Source organism: Amphibalanus amphitrite, unplaced genomic scaffold, assembly GCF_019059575.1.
Source record: "Amphibalanus amphitrite isolate SeventyFive unplaced genomic scaffold, NRLGWU_Aamphi_draft 001483F_arrow, whole genome shotgun sequence".
NCBI classification, from domain to species: domain Eukaryota; kingdom Metazoa; phylum Arthropoda; class Thecostraca; order Balanomorpha; family Balanidae; genus Amphibalanus; species Amphibalanus amphitrite.
In genome coordinates this window covers 66,448-89,262 of record NW_024882976.1, presented here as the reverse complement: position 1 = coordinate 89,262, position 22,815 = coordinate 66,448, and the positions used below count along the sequence as shown (strand labels likewise).

General features: G+C 46.6%; 2 protein-coding genes across 4 annotated transcripts in view; both read right to left on the bottom strand.

Moving 5' to 3' along the window:
• Window positions 1–1,812: 1,812 nt before the first annotated feature.
• Window positions 1,813–2,475, bottom strand: LOC122373355 (adhesive plaque matrix protein-like). Its single transcript, XM_043351328.1, has 2 exons — window positions 2,452–2,475; window positions 1,813–2,251 (listed from the first exon to the last, which is right to left on the bottom strand). Exons 1-2 carry the CDS (start codon window positions 2,455–2,457, stop codon window positions 1,832–1,834), a joined length of 426 nt encoding a protein of 141 aa, XP_043207263.1. The 5' UTR covers window positions 2,458–2,475; the 3' UTR covers window positions 1,813–1,831.
• Window positions 2,476–7,381: 4,906 nt separating this feature from the next.
• LOC122373354 (adhesive plaque matrix protein-like) overlaps window positions 7,382–22,815 on the bottom strand; it is a 30,616-nt gene continuing 15,182 nt past the window's right edge. For 2 of the 3 annotated variants that reach the window (XM_043351324.1, XM_043351325.1), the window contains exon 3: window positions 7,382–7,544. In XM_043351324.1, coding sequence (XP_043207259.1) covers window positions 7,474–7,544 — 71 coding nt within the window. In that variant the 3' untranslated portion in view covers window positions 7,382–7,473. Of the gene's footprint in view, window positions 7,894–8,101; window positions 8,148–22,815 lie in introns of those variants that run through there. The other variant, XM_043351326.1, reaches the window with a different exon arrangement.

Below are 22,815 nucleotides of genomic sequence, written 5' to 3'. Positions count from 1 at the left end.
TCAAGTGAGGTCAAATTTTGAAGTTGATTGTTTAGAACCTAAACAGATGTCTATCTGATGCAGTTTTTCACGGCGAATCGGATGGTGCTATTTTTTGTTTCCGTATGAGGTCTAGAAGTTCCCCAAAAAATCATTTTTTTTCGAAAGTTTTGTGTGTCGTGACATCATAAAAGATTGAGAAACTCCCACATTTTTGAACCGATTCTTCTAAAAATTGGTATGTAGGTGCACACATTGACCACTTCTCTAACATATATTCCGTTTTTTTCGATAAACAGAAAATTTTGGATTTTATACTGAATTTCCCAAAAAGTCAGTTTTTTATGGTGGGCCAAAATCCAAAATTTTCCAAAAACACGAGATAAACATTTGATAGACAAAGTAGAAACACATATATTTTTTGTTACGTCTTGATTCCTTTAAAAATGTAGAGGTTAGCGGCGTTTGAAGTTTTGCAGTTTTAGAAGCGAAAATGGCGTGACATTGCGTCACTTAAACGTCATTTTCTCAAAAAGTTTCCGACGGATTTTGTTTTAATTTTCATGAACTTGTTAAATTGATGTATGTTAAAGTTTGACGTCACTGGCGTAACGCGTTTAGAAGTTACTGGCGTAGAACGGGAGGGGATTCTGCCTCCCGTGACGTGACGAGGCAGAGTCCCCTTTGACGTCACTGCATAACGCGTTTAGAAGAAAAACGGGATTCTGACCCCCCCCCCCCCCGGGGGGCATGGGTTAAGTAGTTGGTCAGCCGATGTGTTTTTGGGATAATAACTTTTAATGACACAGTTACTACAGCAAATTGGCTTAATAGTTAGAAATGAGAAGAGTTTTTGAGCGGACACTCCGGCAATGTTTGTCGACAGCCTATAGTATAGACATATTCATCAATACTAGTCGATTGTGCCGTTCTTGGCAACCAACTTCTTAAAATGTTCGGTATACATACGTTTTATATACCTGCCACACTCATCGATCGCTGAATTTTAAAAGGCATTGGTTCTGTCGATCCCTCTGTAGCAAACATTGTAAGTTTGACAGTCAAATATGGTTAAGGTTTCTAAAATAGTTTTTTTTACACTTTTTGATTTCAAACCAGTGCACCATTCAAACTATCAAGATGTTTGAATAACAAATCTCTTTCTTTGACTGTTAGTCGCCACTCGCCGTGATGATATATTTCCGTGGAATGCCGCAATGGTTGAACCGCGCCCTGTTGGCCTGAGGGCAGTGTCATTGAACGTAAGGCAAGGTAACTGAAACGTAACCGTTTCAGCAAAAAGTATCAGTTTGGATGGCGATTGCCCTTTAACGGCCAAACTGTCGATCTAGGGAAAATCTGACGGCATGCTAGCGAACGAGTCTTGAAAGAGCTACTGGCTGCTCCTTTCCCTGATGTCGTAAGTGATAACCATCGCATTTCATCAGCTAGGCGTCCATGTGCAAAAAACAATCGTTATCATTGACCGATATCTAGAGGCTTAACTTTGAAAAGTGATTGAAGTACTTTCTGGCTGTTTTTTTTTTGTCTTGTACACCCACTGCCCCTTGTCCCTTACGTGGCCCGGGACTCGCACATTCTCAAGCTCTGGTATATGATATGAGATCGCTAACTGAACTTGTAGCACGTTCCTTCTTTGCACATTTATAAAATTTATCATTTATCGAGGTCGTCAAACTGCTTCTGGATTTCATGAGTGTCGTTCTTGCTACCTCCTCACGCAATCCAAGACAATGCAGTAGCGTTGTTTGGCTTTATTGACAAAGGACATCACACAATAAATACAACACAAACAGAATTCATTCAAGCATACAATACACGTATTTCTGACTTAGTTACCGTAGGCGGGCTTGTAGGTGGGCTTGTAGCTCGGCTGAGGGTAGCTGGGCTTGTAGCTGGGCTTGTACTCGTCGTAGCGGGCCTCACCCTCGTAGGTGACGTCAGCAATGGTGCCAGAGTAGGCGTCATCCACACGGTAGGTGACCGTCTGGGTGCGGCCGTCGGGCAGCACAACCGAGTAAGATCCCTGGGTGGCGTAGCCGTCACGCGCCTCCTGGGCGTTGAAGACGGGCTCGTAGTCTCCGTATCCGTGAACGTCGTAGCTGTAGTCGTACTTGGGCGGCTGGTCGTAGCTGTCCTGGTGGTAGGGAGCGGGCTTGTAGGCCGGCTGGGGGTGGTAGGCGGGCCTGGGCGCGTAGGAGGGCGCGCTGTCGGCGGCGGCAACGGCCAGCAGGGCGGCAACCACGAAGAACTGAAACACAGGATAATAGTCAATTCATTTGAACTGTTTAGGACAAGGTTGAATTGTTTGTTCTTGTTCTAGTTTGTTCCAATGGCTTGACGATATTCGAACGATTCACAAAGCTTTTACCATTTCCTTCTTTTTGACCACTCCGCCTGGGTTTGCGTAACAAACTTCCCCATAACAGCCTCGGTTTGGAGGGCACCTACCTTCATGTTGAGTGTGCTGTGGAGCTGTGTAATCAACTGATGCTGACCTGCGGACCCGAGCGGCTTTATACGGCTCGGAGCCGGGCCGTGACCTAGACATTCGCCGATGGACGGGCGTGGTTAACGCCGGGGCGCCGGTGGAGGGAAATAGATATTTTATTTCGCTCACATATAATAAATACTCCGATATAGAGGATAAGAGAAATTGAATGAATTTAGAGAGGAATCTTCTGTTGCCTAGCGAAAGGGAAAGACAATAATAGTTGGTTCATTTTAATGGAAACATTTTCCGAAGGTGAAGAGTGAGTGGGAATAGATAAAGGATTGCTTTTTAATGGTAAGTGGTGCTTGACAAAATGTTAAAAATCATTGAGAAAGAACTCAGCTTTTATAGTCTGGTCACCATAGATTATCAAAGGTCGATTTTTGCCGTTTTATTTTCTTCGATGAATTGGCTCATTTGGTTTGTGATTTCATAGCGGTGGATTTACCCTGACGCTGATGTATCCTCGGATTTTACCTTTAGTTGGGACCTTAGTACCAGAGAGGAAAAACCGTCAAGATTGACGTTTTGGAAAAATGTGCTCTGCATTAACTTTTGACATGACACTTGATATTACCTGCATCGTGTTTCGTTCGTCGAGACGCGTCGAATGATCTTTAATTACTCTTATATATAAAAATCAAAATGTCCGTAGTCCGTATGTATGTATGTATGTATGTATGTATGTGTAACGCGTCAGTCACGCTTGGCGGGCTATTGCTCTGGAACGGTGGGGGCTACGGGGGTGAAATTTTCGACGTAAGTCGGACGCGTGTATCTGTTTGTTGTATTAGATTTTGGAGGGGGTGCGTGTAGCGGTGTGCACGTGGCGGGCGCATCTTTGCGGCATTTTGGGCCGCGGCCGGCGCCGGGCAGAGAGCACGTGCCGCAGGCTCAGTTTCTTCGCTTTCAAAACTGAGGGAAATCAGAGCCGGCAGGTCACTGACCTTTGGCAATGAATACCGGAACAGGGCACCGCCGGCCAAGAGGAGACGCCAAATTTATTCTGGCCATAACTTGGCCGATACTGGGCCGATTTTATTGAAACTTGATTTATTACGCTGCGCGTAATGCTGGACACCTAGTTACTCTTATAAAAATCAAAATGTCTGTATGAAACGCGTCAGTCACGCTTGGTGGGTTATTGCTGTGGAACGGTGCGGGCTGCGGGGGTGGAATTTTGGGCGCAAGTCGGACGCGTGCATCTGTTTGTCGTATCAACTTTTCGAGGGGGTGCGTGCAGCGGTTTGCACGTGGCGGGCGCATCTTTGCAGCATTTTGGGCCGCGGCCGGCGCCGAGCGGAGAGCACGTGCCGTAGGCTCAGTTTCTTCGCTTGCAAAACTGAGCGAAATCAGAGCCGGAAGGTCACTGACCTTTGGCAATGAATACCGGAACAGAGCACCGCCGGCCAGGAGGAGACGCCAAATTTATTCAGACAATAACTCGCCCGCTACTGGGCCGATTTTAGTGAAAATTGACTTATTACGCTGCGCGTAATGCTGGACACCTAGTCTTACTTAATAAATTATAAGTTGTCTGTACGTACGTCCGTCAGCCTTATGTGTCTTCTTGCGCCGGAACGGCGCCGCGTAGCGACGTGAAATTTACTGAGCACAAACTTTGGGTGGGGCGGACCATCATATCAAAAGATGGGCGCAATCGGACCACGGGTGCGGCGTCAGCGCGTGCATCTCTGCAGTAGCCTGGGCGCGGCCGGCGCCGAGCAGAGAGCACGCGCTTTAGGCTCAGTTGTTCGCTTGAAAAACTGAGTGAAAAGCATCAGAGCCGAGAGGTCGTTGACCTTTGACAACGAAGGCCGACACAAGGCACCGCTCGCCAAGAGGATTCGCCAGTAAATACAATTAATTTGTTTTTGCAATATCTCAGCCGTTTCTGGGCCGATTTAGCTGAAACTTGGACTGTCGGTGGTAGTGTAGTGTAGTGTAGTGTAGTGTAGGGTAGGGTAGGGTAGGGTAGGGTAGGGTAGGGACTAGGGGTAGGGTTGGGTTGGGTTGGGTAGGGTAGGGTAGGGTAGGGTAGGGTAGGGTAGTGTAGGGTTAGGGGTAGTGTAGGGTAGGGTAGGGTAGGGTAGTGTAAGGGTAGGGTAGGGTAGGTTAGGGTAGTGTAGGGGTAGGGGTAGGGTAGGGTAGGGTAAGGGTAGGGTAGGGTAGTGTAAGGGTAGGGTAGGGTAGGATATGGTAGGGTAGGGACTAGGGGTAGGGTTGGGTAGGGTAGGGTAGGGGTAGGGTAGGGTAGTGTAGGGGTAGGGTAGGGTAGTGTAGGGTTAGGGGTAGGGTAGGGGTAGGGTAGGGTAGGGTAGGGTAGTGTAAGGGTAGGGTAGGGTAGTGTAAGGGTAGGGTAGGGTAGGGTAGGGTAGGTTAGGGTAGTGTAGGGGTAGGGGTAGGGTAGGGTACGGTAGGGCAGGGTAGGGTAGGGTAGGGTTGAATTGAGTAACATCCTAACTTACAAAGGGCTCGAACAACTCGCATGCATCACCATCATACTTTACACTTCAGTTAAAAGCAGTTACCCAGTTCTTCACAAATAATACCAATAAAAATGCAAGTTTCTACACCCAAACTAATGCATCCGTTAATCATACATATCAAAACATACAGTTATCGCGTAAACCTGTACCTCTAGTTTAACCTTTAATTTTACCTTTAGATAATGAACTAGCCTATACCCTAGCGGTCCTGTTGTAACTACGCTGATCCGTATCGCTAAGATGAATGCTAGGGTGTTTTCATCGCTCTAGCATATCTTAACGAAAATTAGATTTGAAAGACTGTCAGATTTTTTTCGGTTTACGATGACCTCAGGGTTTTAAAGAGCGGTCACGACTGCAACTTTCGATTCAGTGTTCATTACGCGATGTTTGCGAGTGTTCAACATGACTTTCGTCCGAAAGAAGCATACTTCAATTATACCATTGTCTTGAAATGGAGGGGTCGCCTTACCCTGACCTTATTTCACCGATATCTTAAGTTCGAGCTATATGTTGTATACACTTTTAGACTGATCAATCGTTGAATTTTTAATAGAAAGTGTTCTTGCAAAGAAGCGAAGGCGAGCATTTCAAGTTTGGCGGTCAAATATCATTTAGGCATACCTGAAAATAAATTATGTGAGCTTTCCTATTTGAAGCCGGTAAATAATGCCATTTATCAAGATGCTGATCGACAACGTTACATCTTTCACTGTTCACTGGCCAGTGCCCAGGTTACATATATCTTTGCGATTGTTTAATGGTGTCCTGATGGCCTGAGCATTGAATGTTCGCAGAAGGCAAGGAGTTATTTCGGCAAAAGACATCCATTGGGATTGTCTTTGCCCTGTGGAGGTCAAACCTTGGATGAAGGAAAAGCAATTTCCAATCTAGGTCCCTTTGTCCATGGCTGTTGATTTGTGGTCAAATATGACATCATGCTCGTGAACGAGGCTCGAAAGAGCTATCGATAACACTTTTCCGCACAAAGCACAAAGCATTAGCTAATATGATTTGTGATTTTCCGATAAAGCACAAATCATATTAGCTTATGAGTTATGCGCCGATTTGTTTGAAAAAGTGTACATTTGGCCGATGATAACTGGTGACTAGAGGCATGCTTCACTAAGAAATAAAGTTTGCAATTACAAAGAAAAAACTTGATTTCACAAGAAAAAAGACTTGCAATTACAAGTTTCTAGTGAAAGAGGTCTTTGAATGTAAAAAATGACTATGCTATTTTTCTGCTAATTTTTTATGTTTTTAAACGCCGATTTCCGCTTGTCGCTACGTGGCCCGGGCATGCTCTAACTCTATGGTATTAGCAGTGATAGAGACTACACCTTTTTTCCTTCAACTTGAAAAGTTGGAGTTCAATTTGAAAAAGATGCATTTCAATTTGAAAAAAGTAATTCAATTTGAATTACAACGCTTTTTCCCAAATGAAGTGCATCGTTTTCGAATTGAACTCTTTTCAGACTGAAGGAAAAAAGCTGTAGAATTTATGTTCAAACTCTAGCAGTCTATCATAGCGTAAAAGTTGAGGAGCCCCAGCCCGTTGTAACTTCCTCTAATTTTAATTAAGCCATCAGGACTCAGTTTTGTATGAACCAGCGCACTGCCTAAGTGCCATTATGAAATAGTAGCATTTTATATTCATACAAGAAAGTGTCTCATCCATCATATTGCATCTTAGCTGACCGTAAGACGTTCATTTCTGTCTACGGGGTGTCCGGAAATTATTAGCCCCTCCATCAGCTCGCCGCCATAATTAATAAACAAAGGGCCCCCGGGTCATGGTTTATTTACCGACTTATCCTCTGCCCTGTCCTACCCATTCCCTCATCCGCTTTGGCATTCCATAGATCAAGATGTCCAAAGTAACAGCGCTGATGTTCAGCCACACCTTTCACAGGTTCCTCTTAAGTCCGTTTTCTGGCTCAATCTTGCTGAGCTCTCCTTCACGATTCCACACAGTTTTCGATTGGGACTAGGACAGAGGATTCGATTTGACTTCCTATTTCATTTCAGTCTTCACCATAACTTCAGCGCGATGACGCTTTGTCAAAGAGTTTCTTTCGTCATAGTAGACACCACGTTCACGTGCGAGTTACGCCTGCCAAACTCTGACCCCTGGCGCCTCGCAAGTGTCAAAGTCAGGTGACCAGGATAGGTCATGTGGCTAACGGACAGCTGTGGATAGCCTGAGGCACGGTCTTAGCAAATTTTCAACAGTTCTTAAAGCGCACGGTGGGATTATAACTGAATGAACAAGGGGCAAATAATTTCCGGACACCCTGTACATTTCGAAAAGGTATCAGTTATGGAGATCCTCGAACTGATCTTGGATTTCATTAGTGTCGTTCTTTCCACCTCCTCGCGCAATCCAGAAATGAAGTAACGGTGTTTGGCTTTATTGACAAAGGACATCACACAATAAATACAACACAAACAGAATTCATTCAAGCATACAATGCACGTATTTCTGACTTAGTTGCCGTAGGCGGGCTTGTAGGTGGGCTTGTAGCTCGGCTGAGGGTAGCTGGGCTTGTAGCTGGGCTTGTACTCGTCGTAGCGAGCCTCACCCTCGTAGGTGACGTCAGCAATGGTGCCAGAGTAGGCGTCATCCACACGGTAGGTGACCGTCTGGGTACGGCCGTCGGGCAGCACAACCGAGTAAGATCCCTGGGTGGCGTAGCCGTCACGCGCCTCCTGGGCGTTGAAGACGGGCTCGTAGTCTCCGTATCCGTGGACGTCGTAGCTGTAGTCGTACTTGGGCGGCTGGTCGTAGCTGCCCTGGTGGTAGGGAGCGGGCTTGTAGGCCGGCTGGGGGTGGTAGGCGGGCCTGGGCGCGTAGGAGGGCGCGCTGTCGGCGGCGGCAACGGCCAGCAGGGCGGCAACCACGAAGAACTGAAACATAGGATAATAGTCAATTTATTTGAATCGTTTAGGCCAAGGTTGAATCGTTTGTTCTCGTTCTAGTTTGTTCCAATGGCTTGTCGATATTCGAAAGAATATCCCATTCACAAAGCTTTTACCATTTCCTTCATTTTGACCACTCCGCCTGGGTTTGCGTAACAAACTTCCCCATAACAGCCTCGGTTTGGAGGGCACCTACCTTCATGTTGATTGTGCTGTGGAGCTGTGTGATCAACTGATGCCGACCTGCGGACCGGAGCGGCTTTATACGGCTCGGAGTCGGGCCGTGACCTAGACATTCGCCGATGAACGGGCGTGGCCAACGCCGGGGCGCCGGCCGAAGGCGACGCGACAGTGCATACGTATGCTTGCGAATGGCGAGTGTGCTACCGTATTCTTTTCGTTATTGGAGGCCGCCTTTTGGTTATACATATGTACTTGTATGATGAACTTGAATTGTATCTGGCGTCCGGCGGTTATCTCAGTTTATTTAGTCCACCATAGGTATTTTATATAATGACACTCCTATGTTAACCCTCGCCCTGGCATGACATTTTTCATAACACGGCCTGGCAGGGGGGGGGGGGGTCGATGCGACCCCCCCTCGCGATTGGCTCCTATGGCATCTAGAAACACCAAATTTGGAAGGTAGGTGGGCCCCCTGGAGTTCTCGCCCCTGTGCAAATTTGGTTGCTCTAGGTCAATATTTAGGGGTTTTTGGGGGGTATAAATGTAAAAATTTCACTAAAAACAGATCAAAAGTTTTTCGCTTATAACTTTTGGTCTAATTAAGATGGAGAAAAAAGAAAAGCACCGGTGAACTTAGCACGTCAAGGGGCGTCGAATGATGTACTTTTTTGCTCGCTTAAGTGTACTTCAAGTTTTTATTAATTTTTAAGTAAACTTAAATTAATTAATTAAGTTCAAGTTAGCCAAATTGCATCATATCGCACATCATTCGATTCGGCTGCTCACCAGGAACACAACGACACCATTTGTTAAGCTCCAGCGTCATTATGTGCCAAGTTATTGGCAAAAACGTCATTTGACCTCAGTTGACCTCATTTGACCTGTCCCATGGATAAGTACACCAAACAAAGAAGCACCAAGTAACCTGTTGTTAAGTACTGTGGTTTCAAAGCACAAACGTGATAGAACGAAGCGGGTATATCAAGTATTTTCCGAATTAAGTATTTTCCCATAGGCTTAACATTACGACGTAATGACCTCTAACTGACCTCAGGTCAGTGACCTTGAAAAACCCGAACTATATGTTATACAACTCGGTGAACTTAGCACATCCTGAAAGTTTGAAGGAAACCAGTCCAAAACTGTGAGTTGGACAGGTGTAAAAAGAAAATTGAAATTTGACCATGACCTTGTACCGGTTTTTCTGACCTGGTGACCTGACCCAAGTCACCTGGACCTGAAATTTTCAGGTCATATGTAAAAAGGTTGCCCCATAGGCTGTGCCAAATTTGGCGGCGCTGCGCGCCGCCGTTTTTACGCTATCTTCGAAAAACCCTAGGGGGGGGGTCGCATCGACCCCCCCCCCCCCTGCCAGGGCGAGGGTTAAGTTTCCATTGAGTTGATTTTTTTTTAGGAATGTAATGAGTTGGACTTTTAGGCATATTAGTTGGGTGCATTTTAAAAATGATACCTTCGTTCAATTTTCTCTCACCACCTTTGCTAAAATTAATTGAAGCGGGGATAATGCAGATAATTATATGTGTGCGTTGTATTTTTGTTTCAGGCCGCAAAGCTCGAGCGAGTCTTTGCAAATATAACGAGGAAAAGTATGTGCGCCTCAGCCCCTCCTGCAACGTATTTGAGAAACTTCTATCCTCGCAACAGTACATCCGTTAGATGAGTGTTCATTGCCGTATGGTGGACCCATCCCTTCCACCCCGATATGACTGCTCTTTATGCAGTAGGTTACAGTCCCGGCGAGTGCCACATGCCAACTTATCGGTGACAAAATTGTTCTGCGTACATTTACTCCTTAACGGCCGGACCGATTGTGCTGAAACTTGAATAAGCTCATGTGTCTGCTCTCCAATTGTGACGAGTACTTGGCCATATATTTCTACATATCACACATATCTATCTGTATATAAAAGACAAAACATTAACAGATTCGTAGACACGCTTCACTGCTCGGTCAGGGATAGTACGCGGTGTCGTATCTGCTCTTCTGCGGCGGCGCGGGGCCGGTGAACGCCTCTCGGTACGTGGTCGTGTAGCCAGGCTGCTCGGAGCCGGACTTTGTGTACGTTCTCTCCCGGTACCCGGTACACCTGTACCCGCTCCGGGAGGAGGAGCGACCGCTACAGCTGTACTGGTAGCTCTGGCTGTTGAAGCTGTTTGAGAACCGAGCTCCTGAAGCCGTGGGGCTGTTGGGGAGTCCCTGGTCCTTGCGGCGTTGACCGGATGTTATTTCATTCTTGGTGAAGTGGCTGACCTCTGTCCTGCGGTGATTCTGCTGCAGCGCCGGGTCAGCTGGGGCGGACGGTCCGTTCTTTCCACTGCCTCCGCTTTTCCCACTGGCCGGCTCCGGAGCAGCGGTCGGGGACTGGTAGTTGGCTGTGCGGGCTGGCGGGCGGTCAGCGGATCTGCCGCGGCCAGTCGCAGAGGTCCGCCCCCGGCGGCGGCTCTTTCGTCGGTCGGCGGGGGGAGGGCCGCGCCGCTCTACCCCCGTCGGTGAGCTCGGAGTAGGTTCGGAGCTCGTGCCGACAGTCTGATTCCGTCGGCGAGCACGGCCGCTACCCGTCGACGGCTCGACCGGTGGGCTGGTGCCGGTGACGCTTGGCGAGCTGGTGCTGCTAGTGCGGCCTGGAGCTGGGACTCGCTGTTCGGTACTGATTGCTGAGCTACCAGTGACGGCATTGGGACTAGTGTGTAGGTTCGAGGCGCTACCATAGTCTCTGTGAGGCGCTGATCCACTGTTATGAACGTGATCGTAGGCGGGCGCATTGTGGCCGGTGTTGTAGACAGCAGCGGCCGTGGGTGTTATCCCTTCACTGGGTGTTCCGTAGCCGTGCTGACTTGGCGTGTTATACCCGCTCTGCTGGGCGTCATATCCACTCGTCTGCGCGTCATATCCACTCTGCTGAGCTGTGGGCTCACTATAGCCAGTCTGCTGAGTGGTCACTAACTTATAACCCGTCTGGCCATCCGCTGACACGGCGTAAGCGGCATAGTTTACCGGCACTATATATGCTGCCTGCAGAGCTGTTTGCGTATTGTAGCCGGCAGGCTGGCTGGCCTGCGTGCCCGCCGCTTGGTAGCCGTTCTGGCCGCCCGCCGTTTGCAGGTAGCCCGGTACACCGTAGGCTGCCTGCCGCACTGCCGGTGTATTGTAGCCGGCAGACTGACTGCTCTGGGTCTGGTAGTTAGGCTGGCTGCCATACGCTGCTTTGTAGCCGTTTTGCCACAAGTTGGGTGTGCTGTAGCTGCCCTGGTAGGCGGGGGCTGCGGTGGTTGTCTGGGACGCTGTCTGCTGGTATGCCGCCGCGTAGCCCGGAGACTGGTAGCTCCACTGGTAGGTTTGTCCACCACTGGTCGGCTGGCTCGTCGCCGAGCTGTAGGTGTGTCGGTAGGTGCTCTGGCCGGGCTGGGCCGCCGTCCGGTAGCTGTGCGTTGCGGCTGTGTGGTGGCCCCGCGGGCTGCTGTGGGCTGAGGCGCGGCTGTAGCTGCGGGGGCTGTAGGCGGGCGCCTGGCGCCGCTCCCGGGGCCCGCCGGGAGCCGTTTGCTCCGGCGCGCACACGGCCAGAAGCGCCGCCGCCGCCAGAACGATCTGGAACTGAAGTCAGAGCTCGGTAAGACCATTCGCTAGAGCTGCCAACACTTCAATCTCAGCTCTATGCCTGAGCACTGAGCAGTGAACCCTGCTGTCTGAATGCTGCCATCTGAAGTCTGAACACTATCAGCTTGAACTGAAGGTCAGAATAACTCTTGGTCAGCCTGATGGTAGCACGTTTTGCATGGACAATATTGAACAGCAGTGGACTATGTATATTGTATCCTCTTCCCCTATGGTAGCAAGTAGCCACTGGACCAGCGTTTTTCGTGTTCAGCTTTTTAAAAACGATTTTATGATGCTCCTCTGATGTTGGCATGCTCCTCCCTTTTTCTATGTCAGTAAATTTTCTTCTGAAATATCACATTGTTTACTTAACGTTTGCATTGTTTACTGATACCAAGTCGATTCAAACAAACGAATTGGATAAAAAATCGACAAAAGTTATCATGTTTCAAGCTTATCTTACGACAACTCATCCCCCACCCCCACCCAGGTATGTGCTGTCGCAATGCTTCACCTGCACTGCCCTACTCCAGTGCCACGCCTACCTTTCTGTCGTCCATTGGGTAGCACCGGTACAACTAATATAAATTCCGCCCATAACTACCCCTGGTGACTCTCATCTTCGTGTTCTCCATGGGACAGTACTGGGCGAACTGGTATAAACCCCGCTTTTCAGGGTTTATACCAGCTTACTTCAAACACTCACCTGTGTGCTCTCCACAGGGCATCACTGGATGCACTAGTACCAGTATAACGCCTTTTGGGGCGACTAACGGAGCGAGCGAGAGGGTGGGCCTTGCACGTGCGAAATTGCGAGGGGGTACCTCCAACTGACTTGTGCACGGCACCCTACTAACCGGTCTCTAGCGATGTGCCAAATTTGGGCACAATCAGCCCAGCCGTTCTCGAGATCTGGAAGCGGCACCCTGCACGTGCGCACGTGCAAAATGGGTCCCAACTGACTTGTGCACGGCACCCTACTAACCGGTCCCTAACTGTGTACCAAATTTGAGCGCAATCGGTCGAGCCGTTCTCGAGATCTGGAAACGACCCCTGCACGTGCGCACGTGCAGCAGCACCCCAACTCTGGCACATGGATATGCAGGGCCTAGTGGGTGTCTACCTACATGCCAACTTTCAGCGCAATCGGCCAAGTAGTTACCGAGATATTGCAACAATTACAAAACTGACACCTCTTCGTTTTGCACGTGCCACGTGCATAAGGGGTCACCCACATGCATCGGGAATAGTCCAATACTTGGTAGAAGGAATGAAGCTATACCCTACAAAATTTACCGCATGTAAATCGGTCAAGTGGTTGCTGAGATATAAGCCTCGCAAAAGCGTCCGCACGGCCGGCCGGCCGGCCGGCCGGCCGCTCATACTCAGAAATTTCCGTTAATCTAAGGAAAGACTCCGCTCGCTTCGCTCGCTCCGTAATAACCCCACCTCTCACCACCCCCTGACACTCTCACCTTAGTGTTGTTCATAAGGCGGCACTGGGCGAACTGGTACAAACCCGGTGGCCAGCCGACTCCTTTATAACCTCCGCCGAAACCGGTACGGTGCGTAGCCGGTAAACAATGCACCCAGAGGCTATGGCTGTACAGCGCTGATGACTATGATGTAGCGTGCAAAATGACTACAACGAAGCATGTTTTGTGCCGTGAACAGGGTTCACATCGACTATGTTTTCCGGTATAAATCCGCCATGCCATCACAGGTCTCATCAGTACAGTTTGTCCAACAATAGCTGTGTCAACGGACCAGAACGGCACAAAATACGGCGCAAGCTAGAACTGAGGCTGTACTTAGGAGCAATTGTTGTTAGTTATCGCGACTGCCCTTGGCTGGGTTATTTTTACCGTTGACACTTTGTCCTTTCCGGTTGTCTGAAAGTCAGGACTACATCGTTTTTTTTATCGGCGTTATAATGACGGCGCTGTGCTTGTGACAAGGTCCTATTGTTCCTGGTAAGCTCACCGTCATTGAGTGGTCAGAGTCAGCGCACGAGCCATGAACGAGAGGAACTACCCCACACATTTCCACCAATGCGTGCAAGGCCGCCCGCGACGAGGCGTCATACCCAGTCATACCATTCATCAGGTTATATTTGCTGAGAATTTCTGAAACTTCAGGAGGTTTAAGCTCCATGTTTGCCATGTGAAGTTGGTACTAATTAGTATCTCAATATGCAGCTGAAATAAATGAAGCAGTTTTATGTTTCGTGTTTACCTATCCCTCAGTTGTATTGTTCCGTCTCGGCATTTTTTGGTGTTGTGAGCTACACATGTCGGCAGCTTTTCCGCAATTTCGGGGTGCCCGAGGAACGTAAAGCGCTGTCAGTTGCGGCGCTCTCCGCGAAATCAACCTTACGTCATCTATGGAATGAAAAATACGACGGCGTAGTCGTGTTAGATAGAATTGATGAGTCGCAATTTTACTCGACGATTAACATGGGTTATTGACGCAATTAAGCCGTAGACATCAAACAGGATCCCGGATCAGCTTAAATGCACTGCGCGGAGTTAACGTGAGCCATAATGGAGCTGAAGAAGTTAGCGACTGCCCTCCACATGGCTGGTTTGTCATATTGCCAAGTGTTACTAGTCACTTTGTCGTGGAAATGTCAAAGGAAAGTGAGTTGGTGGGTCGGGTTGTCCAGCGCCATTAGTTCCGAACAAGGCCCGCGGACATCCCGGCTGAGCCTCAGGGTCAACGGAACTGCCACTAGGTGGGGCTTGCCAAGTGAAGTCGGAAGTTACCTCTTTCAATCTCCAGTAAACAGAGCTAAAGCGATCTCCTAATATGGTGTGGTTGGCACTGATGCAGCCTTACGACCCAAAGACTCAGCATCGTGTTCATGATAGGATTCGACACATCCTGGGGCTGTCACTGGAATGTTAAAGTGAACGGCTGAATCGTGGAACCGACCCAACTATGCTATCGTCAGGGAAGATTTGTCTTGTTGGTGCTGCTCAGGTAGTTGAATCTAGCCAAGATTACTTTACTTATAAGGTTAGTTCACTAAAAGATTTTTGCCGCCCAGGTGACGTCACACAATATGGTAGCTATATGGTAGCCATTTGTGAATACATAAATGACTTGCGTGAGACATTTATAATGCAGGGTATTTTTATGCTATAATAACCGTGACACTCGTATTTTGCCTAAAAATAAGTAGTGATAATGGGCAAAACTGCGATTTTAGATCGGACTAATGAGGATTCAGACGACTGTAGCTTTATTTATCAGATTGCTTATAATATCACCAGGTTTTCTGTCGTTATTTTCCTTTATAGTGTATGTTCATCAGAGGTTGGTTTGTATTGCACAGTTGCAATGAAATTGAAATGCTGATGAGTGATGAAATTTTTATTCAGCTACGAATGTTTTTAAATTTTGGTTTGAGCATGGTGGTATATACTGCCTTGAGCATGGCCATCAGATATGCAACTAGCCCCATAACAATGCTGCATTGGCTATATTGACAAAGTGATGGTCTGAGTAATGTACACCATTTGCCTCTTTACAGTTTTTGACATGTTTTAAATTGTAAAATCTAATAAAATCATGCATTAGAAAATATGTGGTAGTCATTAATCCAGCGTCACACTTGTTTTTGCAACGAAGGAGAGGCGTTTTACCCAGAGATGCTTGCTAATCAAACCAAACCAAACCTAACCAAACCTGGCCTAACCTTACTTACAACCTACAATATTAAACCTACAACTTAGAACCTACCACATTAACCTACCCACCACACTAAATCCGCACTGCACCAAGCCATTAGCCAAATCCGCTCAGCACCATACCAAATCCGCACCAGCCGAATAAGCCCACACCAACAAGATCTCGTCAAAGTTACCATATTTGCAGATTGGCTGCTCCAGTACACATTCATTATTCATGGTTTCCATATGACGTTCAATATATCTTTTTCTGGATTATATGAAATTGAAATAGCTGTGCAAAATGTACCAGACAATGTTTCTAAATGACTTCAATGATTTAGAACTCCATCACTCACTGGTCTTCCTATGCAAGGAACTGTGGGCAGTGGGCACAGTCTAACGTAGCTAATAAACCTGCAGTTCAGCTTCAACCTTACATTAAGGTTTCCTGAGTGTGCAATATGCATTCAAAAATAGATGTGTGTTTGGAGTGGACGAAGAAGGTGATGGTTCTTTGTGCTGAAAATGTTCAGTGTTGTATTCATATTTCAGCATAGTTCTTCAACCAGGGGCTCCGCCACGGTTTTGGGATTGGGGGGGTCGGACCCAAAACATAAAACCTCGCTGGCGGATCCATGGTGGGCATAATGGGCGAATGCACCCCCCCCCCCCCTGCAGCTCCCGAAATCGATGAAAAATTTCCGTTTTATCTAGAGTTCAAAGAAAACTTAATAATTTTATCGGGAGAATTTTGCTTCAAACCGAAAAACCAAGGTTCAATTTGCACAAGGAATCGAAAACCGAGAAGCGGAGCCCATTGACACCGACATGGTGTCCTCTCAAATCAACGTTCTTGAGGAATGGAGGCCGCTGTTTCGCGCTCCAAGGGCGGTGTAAGCCATCAGACAGCGCATTAGGCTCTCAGTGACTTGCATGGGCTTTGGAATTCAGGGACCTTCATAGGCGCTCAAATATTTATGTAGGCTCTTAGGCCAGAGTCGGGTCCTCCAAGGCCGTAGTTAAAGGAAAGCGCAGGGCTTTGGGAGTCGTAAGGATTTGAAAACCCTGCCCTCATATAGCAGTATGGGGTCCTTAAAGACTGACACTCAGTCTCTGTGATCAGGGTGTGACCTACCTTGACCTGAAAATGGATATCAAAATGCTGCCCTTGAATCAACGGTCAGGTTATGGGGATCCTGTAAGAGTTGTGACTTGTAGATGTCCTATCTCTACCAACCAACCTGCATTCAGAACCCTGTGCAGATTATTGCAGATTACCTCAGAACGGTGTGAGGCTGCTTAGACTAGTATGGTGCTCGAATGACCGGCTTGGACCCCCCCCCCCCGCAACACTATCGGCTAACCTCACATGGAAAGAGGATTCTCAGATCGATTAGAAGTTCTTTTTTTTGGGGCGGGTATTCATGTGTTTAGGAGGTGTCTTGCAAGCTGGACCACTCTCACGAAATTATAGCCCAATTCTAGCATGCTTAGCTAATCCTAGCAATCTTTAACGCATGCCTAGTAATAACAAAATGGTAGAATAAACTCACGTACATAAAGGTCGGCGAGTGTTGAGCAGTTCGTGTGTCACAACATTTTAAGGGTTCCCTACATTTCTAGATCCTAAATCCCTTAGCTTTGCGACTGTCAACACGTTCTAAATTATTCAACACATTCTGTGAATGATTTAGTCATTCTTAGGTACGCGAAAACAAGTTGATAGGTATTCGGAATATTGGGGGGTACTGTACCCCCCAGGTAAATTATTGGGGGGGTCCGGACCCCCGCGTACCCCCCTGTGGCGGAGCCCCTGTCTTCAACTCAATTTCTTGACCCGTCCCGGTCACCCATTTTCTCAAGAAGTCAAGAGCACTGCTCAACAAAATGAAAATGATTTTTATGGGTGCTATTAAAGTACGAACATTAAATATCATCAGCTCACCAATATTCTTCTGAATCATGTGATGTTTTGTATCTCTAAATGATTTCCATTTCATAAAAGAACATAGGTACTCCACCCTTGTAACATTTATTGTATATGCCACCTTGGAAATACATTCATCATGATTCATGTCACTGTAGCACTTGTGCTTGCTCATTTGCGCCTTGCGGCAGCACTGACAGTTGCTCACAATGTTCTATGTTAAGGTATTAACCACAAATTATAATAGTAGACAATACCCTACTCAATGAACTAGGTACTTATTGGATGAGAGAAATGTAAAAAATGGACTCAACAAGACCAGTCAACCAGGTCCCTTGCTTTGGTGATCTGTTGATTGTTCTCGTATCAAGTGAAGTTCAACATTTTATAATTTTACACATTATTAATATTCACTAGAAATAAATATTTGTGCTAAAGACCAATACTGGCATGTTTTCTTCTCTTGAAAGGCATGACACAGCCTTTTTCCCACTTCAGGCCATTATCTTGTATTCAAAGTGGCTCAGATACGAGTCTTCAGTTCCTTTGGTAGTGCAGTATGAGGCATACCAAGTTCCAGTGGTATTTTTGAAGCATACTATAGATCACTCGCCAAACCAATGCACCTCATAGAAGTCTTGCTATTGTTAAGTGAATGTTTGCCATTCGATTTGGCCAAAATCATAATCAATTTGCATATTATTGATAGAAAATGGCGTTAGTATCTAACTTTTGCAAAAGCGGCGCAAGACGCATTTGGTAGCACTATTTTTTTCCTTCACGAGAAAAAACTTCATCGAAATTTGCAGGCCTCATCTAAAAGGCAAAATTAATGCTTGTTTCATTCGAATGCGACCTATTGAGGCCCGGTTTTGGAAAAATCAAGCCTTACTGAGTCAAATGGTATGCTTTTTATAATATTTTAGCCCTCAACTTAGGCGTCAGCCCAGCTCAAAACTCGGCCTCATTTGTATGGATCGTTATGGGGTGAAGGGATTTTTACCGCCCACGTGACGTCACGGTAAAGGAATTCTGAGGCTCGTGAACGGGGGCTGGAATCTAGCTGTGCCTCGTGACAGAATTTCTGAGAGAGATGCTTTCCTCGTCTGAGGTCCCCTTTCCTCTCATCATGGCATGGAAGCATTTATTTCACACGTTTCCTGTTTGCCCTTGTGCTTTCCTTGCTGTCGATTGTGCGTTCTTCGCTGCTCGTTTTATGTTACATTACACTTCATGCTTATTCTCGCCTCTGGTATTGATGCTTAAACTATGATCTGTATGGCACATTGCCACGTTTTCGATACAGTCAGACTCCAATAAAAGGTTTGTTGTAAAACATCATATATTTGCGCAGATGAATAACATGCCGATGATGGCACATGTCATGACGATAGCATCAAGTAAATAAATAAATAACTTTCCAAATGTCCTATTTATACGAAAATACTGGGTACGATCTATTTAGTTGCCGTAGGCGGGCTTGTAGGTAGGCTTGTAGCTCTGCTGAGGGTAGCTGGGCTTGTAGCTGGGCTTGTACTCGTCGTAGCGGGCCTCACCCTCGTAGGTGACCTCAGCAATGTTGCCAGAGTAGGCGTCATCCACACGGTAGGTGACCGTCTGGGTACGGCCGTCGGGCAGCACAACCGAGTAAGATCCCTGGGTGGCGTAGCCGTCACGCGCCTCCTGAGCGTTGAAGATGGGCTCGTAGTCTCCGTATCCGTGGACGTCGTAGCTGTAGTCGTACTTGGGCGGCTGGTCGTAGCTCTCCTGCTTGTAGGGAGCGGGCTTGTAGGCCGGCTGGGGGTGGTAGGCGGGCCTGGGCGCGTAGGTCGGCCTGTAGGTCGGGGCGTAGGTGGGCGCCGGAGTGGTGTAGGGCGCGTTGTCGGCGGCGACAACGGCCAGCAGGGCGGCAACCACGAAGAACTGAAACATAGAACAACGTCGAATTCATATAAAGCGACATGGCGAATGACTGTTTTGCATTATCACCAATCCAATGGTTGTTCAATATTTGATGGCATCTCTCATTCACGAAATTTTCCACACCATTCTTCCTTCCTTGAGACCTTGGTTTACCAGTCCTCCCAATCACAGCTTCGGTTTGAAGAGCACCTACCTTCATGTTCAGAGTGCTGTGGAGCTGTGTGATCAACTGATGCCGACCTGCGGACCGGAGCGGCTTTATACGGCTCGGAGTCGGGCCGTGACCTAGACATTCGCAAATGGACGGGCGTGGTCGGATGACGTGCCGGCCGAAGGCGATGTTCAATCAGATAGATCTTGTGAACTGAAGATAATTCTACAATGGTCTGTCGGGCTGGTATGGGTAATCGTGAGTGGTATCCTGTATCTACCCCTAGTGCAAACCCAGGTCAGTGGGATAATTTTTCTTTTTGTTGTGGCCGCGTGGCATGAAATCTAATGTCTTAACCCGTGAGCTGCTGGGATGGGGGGATGATATTTTAACACCCCTTACGGCTTACCTCAAAAATCTCTCAAGTGACATCACCTCACGAAAATGTCTAATGATCGTCACAGCTACACCAACTGACTACACCGATCCTGGCACAGCAGGATTTACTGGCATCATGTTATATTTTACATTAATTGTGCATTGCTTGAGAACGTCTCCATTATTGTTAATGGTTCGTCCATCTACACATGATACAATTGCATCTACATCAAATTATGCCAATTAAGAAATTGAAACCTATCTACCTATGTATGAAATGCATAAATATTTCGGAATTTTGATATTGGTGACCTAAGGTCAGGTCAGTTTTGCAACCATTCTATTACCTATTTATTCCAGCTGTTAGGAATTGAAACCTATCTATCTATGTATGATATTTCGGAATTTTGATATCGGTGACCTAAGGTCAGGTCAGTTTTGCAACCCTTCTATTACCTATTTATTCCAGCTGTTAGGAATTGAAACCTATCTATCTATGTATGAAATGCATAAATATTTCGAACTTTGATATCGGTGACCTAAGATCAGCTCAGTTCTGCAACCCTTCTATTACCTAATTATCCAAGCTGTTCCGTGCTTGTTATTTTCCTCCCGAAGGACCCAACATGACCTCCTGTTCCTGAAGGGTCTCTGCTCGGAAAAGAAATGCCTGAGATACCCCTATGCCGATAGCTCATACGCGTGCCTACCCAACGGACACGCACTTCAGCAGTTTACTGTGGGCCACACCCGCATCAGTCAAAACGGGCTGGACTATCGTGTGACGTGTCGCAAGTGAGACAAAGTCATTCCTCGCATACTCCAAAGACGACTGCTTCACGTCCAGCTTATTTTACGTTGTACGAAGCTCACGCCATGAAATACGCTACGAGCTCACCGTCACCTCCTTGCTGCCATTCATTGTTGGTACTTGATTTTTCTCATCATTGTTACTTTTGTTGCGCTTTATGTTTGTCTCATTTAATTTCTACTTTTTACTCATTTATGTCGTTTTACTCATTTCCGTGTTTATGAACTATGCCCCGTTTGGCGTTTATCTGTTATCGTTCATGTTTCGCTGTTTCTGCATATATTTCTGGTTTACCCTGTACCTGCATGATTTTTTCTCCGACTTTACGTGGACTTTTAAAACTTTCATGCTAATTATCGTTCACAACTACTTTTTTATTTCAACGTTTTTACGTCATCACGTATTGTTTTGCATGTTTCATTGTATTTTTCACGTCTGTTTGCATTTTATGTTAGAGCGTAGGTGTCGTGTGTTTCTGTGTGGTGCTTGTGTGTCATATTTGTTCCTTTTACTCTTGTGACTCCTTCTTTTAGTGGTTGCCTATTGACTATCTATTTAGTAAATTTTAAAATAAGTAAATTGCAGTAAATTGCACCCCGCCCCGGACATCTCTTTATGCACCTGAGGTCATCTCAGATCATGAAAGGTTTCCAACAGTTTTCACATTTACTTTTTTATATAAACATGCTAGAGCGAGGAAAACACCTTGAGGCTGTTCAGCTCTTCAATACAGATCGACTGATATGTGCTATGATCGTTTCCGGTCGCGTCATGACCTCGACCTTAGGTCAGCTTTTAACCCGCGCACCGACGGGGGGGGCGGATATCCGCCCCCCCCCCCCTGAGGTTTTTCGCGAATAGCGGGAAAACCGCGGCGCGTAGCGCCGCGAAATTTGGTACGACTATTCCCTCATCAATTTTACACATGGTGTGCAAGTTTGAACCTCCTACCTTTTAAGGTCAGGTCACCAGGGCCTCGTTTCATAAAGCTCTGCCGTAACTTACACCTTTCCGTAATTCACACCCTTTCAAACTACGGAGCGCGAATGAAGCCGTTTCACAAAGCCACAACTGGCATTGTTTACACCTCCGTAACTAAGCACATTTGCGTAGTTACCGTAATTTATCAACAAGCGTCCTACAAATTACAATTTCATGTCAACACTGATTTTTTACGAGAAATTATAAACAATTATGTTGAATTTAAATCTTAAAAAATTATTTATGAAAAAACAAAATTGATACTGATGACCATCCTTTATTAAATCAATATATTGAAAACAGCAGAAAGCCAGCTAAGCAGAAGTGCCTAACTACGTAAGTGGCGCGGCGCGGCGAATAAACAAAATTCCGATAGTGGCCACAAAAAGCGACTGGTACAGAAGATTGGCAGTTTCTTTGTCTCGTTTTGGTTGTTCTTTCTTCCTCACCGGGCTCAACATTATAAAATATATCAAAAATTAGCTTCGAATCTTCACATTAATTCAAATTCACGCAACATTTTCGTGCGTAGTTTACACCACTGATATCAAGAACTTGATAAAATATTTGGCGTTAATTACGTCGTTTTATGAAATCCAAATGGCATCAATTGGTCCGGAATCGAGCATTTGCCGTAAATGAAGCTCCGTAATTTCGATGGCGTGAACTACTCCGGTCTCCGGCTTTATGAAACCGAATTGGCATCAAATACGCCAAATCTGGCATAATTGACGGAACGCCGTAAGTAATTCCTTTTATGAAACGAGGCCCAGGTCACTTTGAATGACCCAACCTCAAGTCACTTTTTTGCAACTTTGTCACCGTGCCAGAGCTACAGTAGATGTCGGAGGCCTTTGAAAGTCGCAGGATGTTATAAGGTCATTAGTAGCTACAATTTGTATATCTCGGAATTTTGATATCGGTGACCTAAGGTCAGGTCAATTTCGCGACCTCCCCATTATAAGTCAATGGGGGAAAAATCAACTCCCTATTTTTACCACTAAAACGGGTCGGAACGGCCCCATATACCATACATGACTTCATATACGATCAACCTTCACTACCTTGAGGTCTGTTTTGCTGTTGGGCAGCTGTGAGGTCATGTGACGTCATCAAAGGTCACCAAAGGTTTTTGGCCAATAACTCCGTACAGGAACAAGATAAAGCCGCGTGGATGGTCTCATTGTGTTCAGCTCGTCAAGACGCATCGAATGATATACATGATGACCTCGAGGTCACGTGACCTGAGGTCAACCTTTGACC